Source organism: Chanodichthys erythropterus, chromosome 13 (genome assembly GCF_024489055.1).
Source record: "Chanodichthys erythropterus isolate Z2021 chromosome 13, ASM2448905v1, whole genome shotgun sequence".
In the NCBI taxonomy this organism is placed as follows: Eukaryota; Metazoa; Chordata; class Actinopteri; order Cypriniformes; family Xenocyprididae; genus Chanodichthys; species Chanodichthys erythropterus.
In genome coordinates this window covers 25,313,321-25,327,841 of record NC_090233.1, presented here as the reverse complement: position 1 = coordinate 25,327,841, position 14,521 = coordinate 25,313,321, and the positions used below count along the sequence as shown (strand labels likewise).

Genomic DNA, 14,521 nt, shown 5'->3' with positions numbered 1-14,521 from the left:
ACTAATCCTTACTTTTGTTTAAGGTAAATGCAATTTATATTTACGTTTTTTTATTTATATTTGCATTACATTTAAATGGCATTGTTTTTAATGAGAGATCATTACTGCAACAAATTAAATGACAACAAACACTTTTATTGCCCTTTGAATGGATAGTGAAAGATTGCAGCTAAATTAATTAAAATTCATTTTAAAACGTTGTATAGAGATTATGTGCTCATAAGTGTTTATTTAAACGGGATGTCAGGGGCGTTTTTTGTCATGATAATAAACTAGTTCTCAGAAATAAACTGTTGGAAAGAACCCATTAGCATAAATATGCTTCCTTCTCACCACTATCTGATAGATGAAACAGATACGAGATACCGCTTACATATGCAAACGCTGGTCTTAATCGAATATGCAATCTTAGTGAAATATTTATTAATAAATAAACACTAAATTGTTCCTGAATCAAGTAAGCACTCTTTTTGGTGTAAAAACCCAAGTACTACATGAGCAGCGGAAGAACATGTGGAGATTGGCAGGGTGGTGTACGGTTGCGCGGTAGGCGGGGCTTCCGCTGGTTGATTATGTGCGGCTGACGCTCGGAAATGACCCATGTGTCTGAGCTGCACCAATACACGATCACCGAATCGGCTCGTCCAGCTCCCGTAGTGCGATTCTTCCAGTCTTTATAGGTTATTCACGACATACCGGCGCGTGTCATCCGATCATGTCTAAAGACACGGAGGCCAACAGCGAGGAGATTATGGAGTCGAAGGTGCTCTGGTACCCGGACTCTAAACGAAACACACAGATGGACCGATTCCGGACTCAAGTGAACCGGGACTTCGGGTTGAATCTGGGTAAGTAGAGCCAGGCAGGGCTACAATGAAGGCAGACAAGTAACGTTATGTCAGCTAACAACACACCCTTATTCTACAGGAAAACAAAACATAGTACTGTGCTGTAGTGTTAATCCCATTACTAGCTCATCCTGGGATTGTCATGGGTGATGTCATGACCACATTTGTGCAAAAACAGGTACTTTAACCATGCTTTCAAATGCAATTTTTGGCCCATTAAATTTTCTCAAGGATCCATTTTGTGACTCTTTCAATTGCTTAGCAAGGGGTGTCTGGCCACATATTAGCTTCTGGTATTAAATGCATGCCAGGCTGCTTCTCAATGCATTGCATGTATAGACATTATGAGTTGTAAAACCAGTATTTCAGATCAGATCTGGAATAGCTCTGACTGGCTGTCACACCAGTAAATGTTTTCATAGTGACATCATGTATATGCATCTCAGCACATGACATAATTTTCATCCTTGACAAACTGCTTTAACATTTATTCTTGAAAACGAACTACTATCTGTTTGTATGTTTCTAGTACTCATTACTGTATTAAACTAGAGTATATTTTTCCATTTCACCAATTACTATTCATAAGATATGGTTCATATTCATCATTCCTGATATACTACTAACTTGCTACTAGTACCTTACCCCAAGAAGCTATGGACAAATGTGGTTTAAATAGCAACTATTCACTTCGACTAGTATGTATTTATAGGCAAATGAAAAATATTACTAGTAAGATTAAAAATGTTTCGGTAACAATTCCACCCACTAGTACTGATGGTGATGAAACGAATTGACACTGGTAAATATTTGAAAAATGTAATATTTGAAGAATTTCAACCACAACGGTTGATTACTAATCTGAATATTGCATGGACATCTTCCCTTTTAAAGTCTATACTTATTTAAAGGGAACATGTACATGTAATATTCAGTTTAGTAGTCCACTGTAATTTTTTTTTCCAATAGTTAATTCTTAAATTATTACATTTTGCAATCTATTTTTTAATTATTTGCAACTATTCAATTAATACTGGAAAAAAATGTTTGACAAGTTAAATAGTCAAAAATAGGGGGTTAAATGTAATAATTTAGGAATTAGCCATTTAAAAACCCTTAACGGTTGACCACATTATCTGAAAATTGCATGGACCAAGTGCTGATTTGTATCATCTCTGAACTAAATTAAATAATGGCATGTATTACGTCTAATGGTACCTTCAATAAATGTCTGTTTTATTTTGAAGCTAACTATAACGACCTGTATCAGTGGTCCGTCGACAGTTATCCGGAGTTCTGGGCGAAGGTTTGGGCATTCTGTGGCATCACCTGCTCAAAGATGTATGAGGAGGTTGGTTTCTTTTTGCTACCTTTTGGCCTACTTTATATATACTGTATTAATCACCTTTTTCAGATTTAAATATACAGGCATTTAAAAGGGTTTTATGTGTTTGTTTTTCATTTCCTGATGTGTAATGAGTCACCCAGGCTTGCATTGCCACAAAATGATGTCACTGTGACAAAGAATAGTGTGAACCTTAACTAAAAAATGTAATGATGTAGTTGTCATCTTGTGTTGTTTATGTGAAGGCATACGTGCAATATTTGCCATAGATGATGGACAAATTCATTAGTCACATATGAATCATATAACCTAATCCTAACTAGTAAACATTTATGAATTTATTACAATTTACTACTACTGTCTGAACTACTGCTGAGAATATTTCTCTGGCGGAGAGGGTGTGTTAGGGCTTTTCCGTCTAATAGAGCTAGAGAGGAGTGTCATATGATAAAACATAATAAAATAACAGTCAGTCTATATATGGCTTTCTATATACAACCTTTTTAACCTTTTTATTTTTACTGCATGCTATCTGTTGATTATTAGCTGACTCAGAGTTTGTTTTATTATTTGATTTTATGACAGCGTGGATTGCAGCATGTTTCTGTAGTTAAAGGAATAGTTCACCCAAAATGCATTGAATTGCGTCTGAGTTTTTGAAGCTCCAAAAAGCGTATCCGTCCATCATAAAAGTAATCTATACGACTCCAGTGGGCACTGGCCGTATGTTGTATTATGAGTAAATTATGGGATAATTTTCATTTTTTTGGGTGAACTATTCTTTTAAACAAACTAGATTTTTACATTTTCTGAAATTGAGAAGGGTGCATGCCCACATTACGATACTAGGGTGGTAGCCAAGACATTGCAACAAGTTTAGTAAGGTAGTTGACCTGTAGTCTCCTCTCAAACCAGTGTTGTTATTATTAACTAAAACTACACTTAAATACACATAAATGCTATAATAGTATATACATAATACTAAAATATAACTGTCTCAAAATGATGAGTAGTTGCTTGCAATAAGAACTGTGTGTTGACATGTTAAAATGTGCTCAGTATCAAACAGGGTGACATGTGACTGCTCACTCTCTGTTTCAGGTGGTTGATGTGTCTAAAAGGATATCAGATGCACCTGAGTGGTTTAAAGGCAGCAGACTGAATTATGCAGAGAACCTGCTCAAACACAAAGACCAGGACAAAGTGGCTCTCTATGCTGCAAGTAAGTTTGAAAGCAGTCTCAACCAATCTCTGAACTACCCAAGTTTATAACATGGCTCCTAATGAGAATTCTGTGGCCAAACATTTTTTTTTTTTTTAATAAACTGTATAATTGACTATGTCCCTGCACTTTGGTAGTTTCATGTCTCCTTTATCACACTTTTTCTTTTCGCATCTCAAATGAATATTTCATATTCATGTATTCACTTAAACTACTGTTCAAAAGTTTTGGGTCAGTAAGATTTTATTTTCATGAATGCTTTTATTCAGCAAGGATGCAGTCAAACTAAAGTGACAGTAAAGGAAAGTAGTCTTAAATTTGGGGACGGATAAATAGGAATCGCAATATGGCTTAATGTGATTATTAAGTTTCAAATGGCAATGATTTAATCAAATAAATGTGAGCACAGTATGTTTCAAAGTAAATATTTTACAGCCATTCTACAGGCTCATGGTTTCAGAACAGTTCACAATCAATGAATACCGCAGATGTATGCGGTGATCTACTATTGATGAATTATGAGTTGCCTTTTTGAGAAATTTGCCATTCCAATATGCACAGCTTTTTTTTGTATACAGGGATTACAAAAGTAACGGTTATATTTCTGCTGTTCCATAAGTGCCAGCTACTGTCAGGGAGTGAATTGTAATCATTTATAATTTTGACTCATCCCTTTCCTTAAAGGGATAGTTCAACCAAAAATGAAAATTATCCCATGATTTACTCACCCTCAAGCCATCCTAAGTCTATATGACTATCTTCTCTCAGACGAACACAATCAGAGATATATTTAAAAATATCCTTAGTCCTCCAAGGTTTATAATGGTTGTGTATAGGGGGCCACGTATTGAAGCCAAAAGTAATGCATTCATCCATACGAAAGCAATGCGTTTTTGTAAGAAAAATATCCATATTTACAACTTTTATAAATTCAAATAACTCTTCCAGCAGACGACCGTACACAGAATGTGTGAACTATCATCTTTACAAATGGTTTTTCATTTAAAAAAACACTTTAGGTTTATGTCCAAAAAAAACCTTTATTTGAACTTTAAAGTTGTTTAAATCATGGTTCCCTGCCCTGCTCAGAAGGTATTAAAGGTGCCCTAGAATTAAAAATTTTAATTTATCTTGGCATAGTTAAATAACAAGAGTTCAGTACATGGAAATGCCAGCTCATGTTCAAGCATTAGACAAGGTCAGGCAGTATTAATGTCTGGAAGTGCACAGCTGAATCATCAGACTAGGTAAGCAAGCAAGAACAATAGCGAAAAATGGCAGATGGAGCAATAATAACTGACATGATCCATGATTACATGATATTTTTAGTGATATTTGTAAATTGCCTTTCTAAATGTTTCGTTAGCATGTTGCTAATGTACTGTTAAATGTGGTTAAAGTTACCATCGTTTATTACTATATTCATGGAGACAAGACTGTCGTTATTTTCATTTTTTAAACACTTGCAGTCTGTATAATGCATAAACACAACTTCATTCTTTATAAATCTCTCCAACAGTGTGTAATGTTAGCTTTAGCCACGGAGCATAGCCTCAAACTCATTCAGAATCAAATGTAAACATCCAAATAAACACTGTACTTACGCGATTAGACATGCTGCATGATGAACACTTTGTAAAAATCCATTTTGAGGGTTATATTAGCTTTGTGAACTTTGTTTATGCTGGTTAAGGCAAGCGCGAGCTCTGGGGGCGGGAGCACAAAATTTAAAGGGGCCGTGCCTGAATCGGTGCATATTTAATGATGCCGCAAAATAGGCATAAAAAAATCTATGGGGTATTTTGAGCTGAAACTTCACAGACACATTCAGGGGACACCTTAGACTTATATTACATCTTTTTAAAAGATATTCTACGGCACCTTTAATTTTATTTGTGCAGGTCATTAAAAAAAAGGTAAAAAGCCTTAAATTTAAACCTGCAGATGTTGTATTTCAAATAAATGCTGTTCTTTTGAGCTTTCTATTCATCAAAGAATCCTGAATAAGTATGTATAAAAGATTCCACAGAAAATATTAAGCAGACAACTGTTTTCAACATTGATGATAATAATAAATGTTTGTTGAGCACCAAATCAGCATTTCTGAAGGATCATGTGACACTGAAGACTGGAGTAATGATGCTGAAAAATCAGCTTTGAATATCACAGGAATAAATTTACATTTAAATTGTATTAAAATAGAAAATGTTTTTAAATTGTATTAATATTTAACAGTATTACTCTATTTTCATGCATTTTGATCAAATAAATGCAGCCATTGGTGAGCATAAGAGACTTCTTTTTAAGTTGTTAAGTAAGCTGCTCACTATTGCAAAATATACCATTTTAGGTTGATCCTAAGCATTCTGTTTTGGTTTATTTTGTGATAATAAACACTCTCCCTTAGTGAATACTGTGAGGAAAATATGAAGCTTCATTATGCTGCTGAGGGGTTTATAGCATAACTGGATATATGCCTTATGTACTTTCAATAGAAATTTCAGTTCTGCATTATTTGCAGGCAGCTGTGAACATTCTGTTCAGTAGTTTCATTGAATGACTTGGACACCTGGACATCATCATCAAGTCATAATGACATAATCAGATTCAGTAAACCTGAATGCAGTGGCAGTTATCCAGCTGATATAAAAACTGATGACCATGATTCACAAACTGCACCCTCAAAGTGATACTATTTATCTAAGACCTACAACAACAACAACAACCATTAACCATAAACCCTGGTTGACAATACAGCTTTTTTTGTTAAACATTTCATTACACATTTTATTAACTATATCTCTATGACCAGATGCCACACAAATGTCTCCTGATTCAAAACACGACTCTGTATCTCTGCTGATCTCCTTGAGCCATTGTCAGTTTGACCTTATACACAAATTACTACTTTAAAATAGCAACAGCACTGTGTGTGTATGTGTTTTTTGTGTGTTTTATCTTTTTAGATAGAATCTGTCATTGCAGACCTCTGGCTAATGTAGCACTAAATGAATTATACTGTCTGTAATTTGATTTGTGGCTTTAGTGTCCATGTAGGGGCGGGATGCACATAGTTGTGCTTTTATATTGTGATGGATGTCGTGATGCGGTGCAGGACTGAGCAGATGTAATTACCAAAGTGGCATCTATCAGAAGTGTACCTGCGTCATTGGTCTGTCTTCCTGAAACGGGGGCCTCATTTACCTGAAAGGATTCTGATTACATTTAACACTTAGGCTGTGTCCAAAATCGCATATTCTCTTAAGTAGGTTATTTTGAATAAGTAATTAATTCATGGCCGCTAAAAAAGTATGTTCTATATAGTATGAATGTGTGTAGTATGAATGAAATTCGGACGTACTACTATTGCCATGTTGCGTTGCTTCACTGTCATTTATAAATCCTCTTTTGTGGCCTAATGGGACAGTAAAATGTCCGTCGTTTGCACGCTTCAGAATCTCAGTGGAAGTAGTATGTCATCCGGGTACTTTTTGCCTACTCTTTTATGAGTACTGTGAATTCGGACATACTTCTTGTCACATGCTGTTTTTCGACTACTATTTATAGTAGGGAAATAAGCAATTTCGGATGCAGCCAATATTTCAATTGATTTAATGAAAAAAAAAAAAAACATGGTTAACTGCGATCAGTTGCACCACAGTCACAGATGGCAAAGAATTCTCTTCTTGTTTATTAAAGTTAGTATTTTGGAAGCTTGTTTCCGCCACCTAAATAAAAAAAAAATAAAAAAGGTAGTTGCAACTTTTTATCTCACAATTCTGACTTTTTTCCTTGCAGTTGCAGGGTTGCATCTCTTGCATCTCTCGCAATTCTTGCAAGTTATTAAATCAGAATTGCGAGTTATAAAGTCAGAATTGCGAGTTATAAAGTCCGAACTGCGGGATATAAAGTCCGAACTGCGGGATATAAAGTCCGAACTGCGGGATATAAAGTCCGAACTGCGGGATATAAAGTCCGAACTGCGGGATATAAAGTCCGAACTGCGGGATATAAAGTCCGAACTGCGGGATATAAAGTCCGAACTGCGGGATATAAAGTCCGAACTGCGGGATATAAAGTCCGAACTGCGGGATATAAAGTCCGAACTGCGGGATATAAAGTCCGAACTGCGGGATATAAAGTCCGAACTGCGGGATATAAAGTCCGAACTGCGGGATATAAAGTCCGAACTGCGGGATATAAAGTCCGAACTGCGGGATATAAAGTCCGAACTGCGGGATATAAAGTCCGAACTGCGGGATATAAAGTCCGAACTGCGGGATATAAAGTCCGAACTGCGGGATATAAAGTCCGAACTGCGGGATATAAAGTCCGAACTGCGGGATATAAAGTCGCAATTTTGACTTTGGCAAAGAATTCTCTTGTTTATTAAAGTTAGTATTTTGGAAGCTTGTTTCCGCCACTAAATAAAAAAATTAAAATGGTAGTTGCAACTTTTTATCTCACAATTCTGACTTTTTTCCTTGCAATTGCAAAGTTGCAACTCTTGCACATCTCTCAATTCTTGCAAGTTATTAAATCAGAATTGCGTGATATAAGGTCAGAATTGCGAGATGTCAAAATTGCGGGATATAAAGTCAGAATTGCGGGATATAAAGTCTGACTTTTTCTCAGAATTTAGTGATATAAACTCAATTGCATCTTATAAAGTTAGAATTGCGAGAGATAAACTTCTGAGAAAAACGTCAGTCTTTTTTCCCTCTCAATTGGACATAACACGCAATTGCAAGTTTATATCACACAATTCTGACTTTATATCACACAATTCTGACTTTATATCACACAATTCTGACTTTATATCATGCAATTCTGACTTCATATCATGCAATTCTGACTTTAACTCGCAATCGTGAGTTTATATCTCACAACTGAAGACTGGAGTAATGATGCTGAAAATTCAGCTTTGCCATCACATGAATAAATTTCATTTTAAAATGTATTAAAATAGAAAACAGTTGTTTTAAATTGTAATAATATTTCAAAATATTACTGTTTTAATTGTATTTTAATCAAATAAATGCAGCCTTAGTGAGTAAAAGAGACTTCTTTTAATTTAAAAAAAAAAAAAAAATCTTACCGACCCCCAAAATTTTTAGTGGTAGTGTTTATTATTATTATTATTATTAAATTAATTAAAAATTGTTATTATGAATATGTATTATTATTATCATTATTATCAATAATAATATATTATTATTATTATTATTATTATTATTATTTTGCTGTCATGTCTTTTTAGTATGTTTGAGATTTGTTTCTAAAAGTTAATTTTTGGTGTGTGTGTGTAGCTGAGGCGAATGAGGAGATCGTCAAGGTGACTTACGGAGAGCTGAGGCGTGATGTCGCTCTCTTCGCTGCCGCCATGAGGAAGATGGGCATCAAAACTGGAGACAGGGTCGTAGGTGAGTGCCACCTCCTTTTCTCTTTCATTTTCATTTCTCTGTATTTGTGTTGTGCTTTCTCAGTCAATTTGACACCCAGATGACAGTAGTGGGATGAGGAAATAAAAGCCAATACTTGGCCAAATACAAGAAAATCTAACACACTCTTTTATATTGCATCAGGCCTGGGCGCTGTAACCTGTTTTTCCTGCCCTCTTTCTTTGCTGCTTCTTTCTGTCCTCATTTGTCTTTATAAGTGTTCCAACTTTAAATGCGAGACAGTCGCTCCTGAAATCACAAACTCCCCTTTTCTTTCTCGGTTCTGGGGTTCAGCCAGAGCCATTCATGGCTATAGATGGAGAATAAGTGGGGTGCAGTTAGACCTTGGTGGGGGTAATTGGTCTTTTCAAGCAGTTTGTGTGCAGATTTAAAACTTAAGTGCATTCAGACATTGCCAGGCTGAAGCTGGAAGTTGGTTAGAAGCTCAGATGCCTGCTACGTCTCCGCCCTCTACTGTGACAGCATGTGTGAGTAATGGTGTCCTTATGTGGGTGATGTGAGAGGGGAAAAAAGAGAGTGTAATCGCTGACGTCATTCTGCTGCTGCTGGGTTCATTATCTGCAGTGCTGATCATCTCTGACTTGTAATGGCTGTAAATGGGAGGAGGCCATTTCAGTGACATACACGCATAGATTTATTCATACAAGTCCCTATGGAGTAATAAAAGGGAATGAGTGAGATGATATGTACATTTTTACTGTTGTACTCCATAGAGACATTTAGGATAGTTTTATGAATATCTTTATGATTCACATGACTGTATGACTACAGCATGCTGTTCTTTGGAAACTGAATTGAAAATATTCGCAGAAGGCTAAATCTGATAAAATAATCCATTGAGGACATTCTGAAAAGTAAAAGTGGTTCATGAACTATTAACTTGATTTAAAAAAAAAAAAAAAAAAAAAAATGTTTGGTCTGCCAGTGAAAATTAGTACAAAAACTAAATAGGAGACATATCAGAGTTTAAAAGAGTTCAAATTGTTGGTGCGCATCCCACTGGCTCATCTGTGACCAGGGCAGCATTTCCCAAAAGCATTGTAAGCCTAAGTTGATCGTAGCTCCATTAAAACCAATGGAGCTACGATCAACTTAGGCTTACGAGGCTTTTGGGAAACACTACCCAGGACAGCAAGTCTTTGTGGTATATCGAGAGCTGTGGTATCCAGGATAATATCGAACCACATCCAACAGGAATAACTGTCAACGCAAGAGGAAGCTGTCTGAAAGGGATGTTTGGTACTAACCCAGATTGTATAGAAAAAAACATAAAACCAAATCTGTCCAACCTACTGCAGAATTAAATGCGCACCTCAACTCTCCTGTTTCCACCAAAACTGTTCTTCGGGAGCTCCCCAGAGTCAATATTTATGGTTGGGCTGCTATAGCCAAACCTTTGGTCTCTCGTACCAATGAAAAATGTCGGTTTCATTGGTGCCAGCAGTGCAGATCTTGGGCTGTGGTCAATGTGAAACATATATTGTTCTCTGATGAGTCCAAATTCACTGTCTTTCCCACATCTGTGGAATTACGGTATGGAGAAGCCCCAAAGAGGCTTAATACCCAGACTGTTGCATGTTCAGAGTGAAGCACCGGGGTGGATCAGTGATGGTTTGGGCTGCAATTTCAAACGCTGTACCCTGAAGGGGGGTTCGTGCATCAGCTTGATAATGATAATAATTGATAATAATTACACACAGCAAGACTTTTGACAGAATGGTTTGACGAACATGAAAGTAAAGTTGAACATCTCCCATGGCCTGCACAGTCACCAGTTCTAGATATTTTTTAGCCACTCTGGAGTATCTGAGGAGCAAGTCAGAAAACGCCTTCCTCCACCAGAATCACATAGTGACCTGGCCACTGTTCTGGAAGAGGAATGGCTTATTGACTAAATCCCTTGGGCCATTGTGAAGGACTTGTATCTGTCATTCCCCAAGACAAACTGATTTGTTTTGGCCGCCGCAAAAGGAGGCCCTACACCATACTAATAAAAAACTAATAAATAGTTGAATTGTCCTGCAAATGGAAAAAGTGCCTTCAGTTCAATACAGTTTGTCTATATTAAAAATAATTATTAATATTAGCTATATTAAAAAACAAGTGGCAATTAATTAGTTTAGATAGCAAGGAAAGGGTGTGTGTTTATTCAGCTGTATAAATTCCTTCTACTGTGCTGTTTTTATAAGTATGTCTACGTGGATGCAAACATGACTGTGTGTTCACAGAGGTGTGTCCATTTTGTGCAAGTGTGTGCTATATGAAATAAAGGCTGAGTATTTTGATCCTGTTAGGGTGTGCAGTTCTGTGTGTTCACGAATAAAGTGTGTTTCTCTCTATGAAAGTGTCCTTGTCTGTCTCCTTGATTTACAGAGTGTGTGTGTATGAGTAGGAGTGAATATATGGCCACTTTGCAGATGAGGTCAGGGCTTATTGCCACAGTATCATTTAGCTAATGGACACCATTTCTATTCTGTCTCTTTCTATCTTTCCTCTCTATTTTGTTCAATACACAATATCATTTACATTTAAACCATGTACAGCTATGGAAAAAATTAAGAGACCACTTAACATTGATTTCTGAACTTTGAGTGGTCTCTTAATTTTTACCATAGCTGTATTTTGGGAAGTTGCTTTCAAGAAAAAAAATTATATATTTAATTTATAGTTAAAGGTGCCATCGAATGTTTTTTTACAAGATGTAATATAAGTCTAAGGTGTCCACAGAATGTGTCTGTGAAGTTTCAGCTAAAAATACCCCATAGATTTTTTTAAATTATTTTTTTTAACTGCCTATTTTGGGGCATAATTAGAAATGCGCCGATTCAGGCTGCGGCCCCTTTAATTGCTCGCGCTCCCCGCCCCCTCCCGAGCTCTCGACTCTATCATTGCATAAACAAAGTTCACACAGCTAATATAACCCTCAAAATGGATCTTTACAAAGTGTTCGTCATGCATGCGTCATGCATACATCGGATTATGTGAGTATAGTATTTATTTGGATGTTTACATTTGATTCTGAATGAGTTTGATAGTGCTCCGTGGCTAACGGCTAATGCTACACTGTTGGAGAGATTTATAAAGAATGAAGTTGTGTTTATGCATTATACAGACTGCAAGTGTTTAATAATAAAAAATAACGACGGCTCTTGTCTCTGTGAATACAGTAAGAAACTATGGTAACTTTAATCACATTTAAAAGTACATTAGCAACATGCTAACGAAACATTTAGAAAGACAGTTTACAAATATCACTAAAAATTAGGGCTGTGTATCACCAACAATGTCACGATACGATACGCATCGCGATACTAAAGCCACGATACGTTGGTAACAGTTTAGTAACAGTAGTATGTTTTTATTGAATAACCAGTGTTATAACAGTCATGATAACTGAAAAAACTATTTTGTTTTTGTCATAAAAAAAACAATGATTTAAATTAAATATAAAAAAATTGTCACAAAATCTTATTTTAAAAGCTTGCTTTTAAAGTCACTCCCTCAGTAACTGAATTGACAATTATAGTGACACTGAATTTAATTATATTGGCTATAATATTATAATAATGTCTATACTGCCTGTTGTTTTTCCATCTGTAAAAATGATTTTTTGGATATCAACTATGTTCTAGAACAACATACGTTTTTATTAACTTGGTCTACAAAAAATGGGCTACATGAGTTTACAATACACACTTAACAATAAGGTTCATTTATTAAACAAAAGATAATGTATTAACATGAACTAACCATGAGCAATACATTTGTTACTGTATTAGTTCATCTTTGTTAATGTTAGTTAATAAAAAATACAGTTGTTGATTGTTTGTTCATGTTGGTTTACAGTGCATTAACTAATGTTAACAAGATTTAAATGATGCGATGTGACCGCAAAGGGCACTTTCACTTTCACGATCAAAGTGCATCCCACTGATAATGTAAATGCAGTATTACAGTATATACCAATTAAATGCGCAGGTCTCCTCTCATGCATCCTCCCCACTGGACAAGGCCAATATCACTTTCGTTTCACTTTCAGATATCTCTATTATATATGCCATCACTGCTTTTACCTTTCAAGATGTAATTACCGAAATCAAAACAGTCCATAAACTATATCCTCACGAAAATTTCAGTCAAGCCAACTTGCGCGTCAACCTGAGAGATCGGCCTCCAAATTTCTCGGTTTCTAAATGGACAATTTGGCATGATTGACAAACGCTAATGTTCGGGCATGATTATATACCATCGACCTGTCCTAAAACATTAGCACGCTTTGATCGATGATTTGGAGATCGCGTGTTTCTCCGTTCGAGAGCGCATTTCCTGTTCACATCCACGACAAAACAGTTGATTATTTACGAATGAAAGCTCACAGAAACGTGAATGTCTGCTTGCGTCGCTTGCTAGCGTCAATAGACGTCACATGATTGGCTAGATTTAAAAGCAAGACAGACTCGATACGGCAGCTGCTGTATCGATACGCGCATCGTCAGGAGTTCATGACGATGTATCGTTGTATCGATATTCTGAGCACAGCCCTACTAAAAATATCATGTTATCATGGATCATGTCAGTTATTATTGCTCACCTAGTCTGATGATTCAGCTGTGCATAGATCCAGATATTAATACTGGCTGCCCTTGTGTAATGCCTTGAACATGAGCTGGCATATGCAAATATAGGGGGCGTACATATTAATGATCCTGACTGTTACGTAACAGTTTGAGACTCACTGTATGTAATTTCCATGTACTGAACTCTTGTTTTTTAACTATGCCAAGATGAATTAAATTTTTAATTCTAGGGCACCTTTAATTTAATTGTACAATTTCTGTGTCTTTGCTTCAACTTTTATTTTAAATGTACAATTCAGGCATTTTACTTAACATTTTTATTAAATCTTGATTGCAGCCTAGCAAATCAGCCGCAACTGTTGCTTGCTGCTAAACTTTACTCATCTTCAGCTCAAAATTTGTGGCTGTGTTTGATGCTCAACTTGCATATTATTGTCTTCATGAGTCACTTTGGTCTAGTATATTAAAAGTGAATTGAAATATACTTTCTTTTTATTAGTAAAATTGCAACTGTATATAAGTGTTACTTATAGGTGTTGTATTTATAATTTTTCCCCTTTGTGTAATGTTTTCAGCGATCCTCTCTTTTTGAAAAAAAAAAAAAAGCACAGTATTTCCGAAGATCATTTAATATATTGCGCCTGCTGAGTGCTCTCTAAAATAATTTGCGCATCTCAGGAGTTATTCTTGCACAGTTCAGGTGATCCATTGCTGTTTCTAATGTAATTTTGTCTGATATATTCTCTCTCTCTCTCTCTTTACCTCAGGATATCTGCCCAATGGGATTCATGCTGTTGAGGCCATGCTTGCTACTGCAAGTATAGGTGCCATCTGGAGTTCAACCTCTCCAGATTTTGGTGTCAATGTAAGAGCTTTACATGCATAATGGTTGCTATTTTACCATATGACAACATATTGTACTATACTACTACTACTACTATTAGATCGTATGAAGTATAGTTAGTGTGTAGAAACCGATTACATTTTTCTGTGAGCTGTGGATAATCAGGATGTGAAATATACAGGCTAGATCAGGTAAAAAAGTATTTATCTTACACGGTGATCCA

General features: G+C 36.0%; 1 protein-coding gene across 1 annotated transcript in view; it reads left to right on the top strand.

Annotated features, from left to right (window-relative positions):
* The first annotated feature begins 587 nt into the window (after nucleotides 1-587).
* aacs (acetoacetyl-CoA synthetase) overlaps nucleotides 588-14,521 on the top strand; it is a 44,360-nt gene continuing 30,426 nt past the window's right edge. The window contains exons 1-5 of the mRNA XM_067407732.1: nucleotides 588-848; nucleotides 2,096-2,199; nucleotides 3,295-3,415; nucleotides 8,725-8,838; nucleotides 14,222-14,319. Of these exons, the coding sequence (XP_067263833.1) occupies nucleotides 716-848; nucleotides 2,096-2,199; nucleotides 3,295-3,415; nucleotides 8,725-8,838; nucleotides 14,222-14,319 (570 nt within the window). The 5' untranslated portion in view covers nucleotides 588-715. The remainder of the gene's footprint in view (nucleotides 849-2,095; nucleotides 2,200-3,294; nucleotides 3,416-8,724; nucleotides 8,839-14,221; nucleotides 14,320-14,521) is intronic.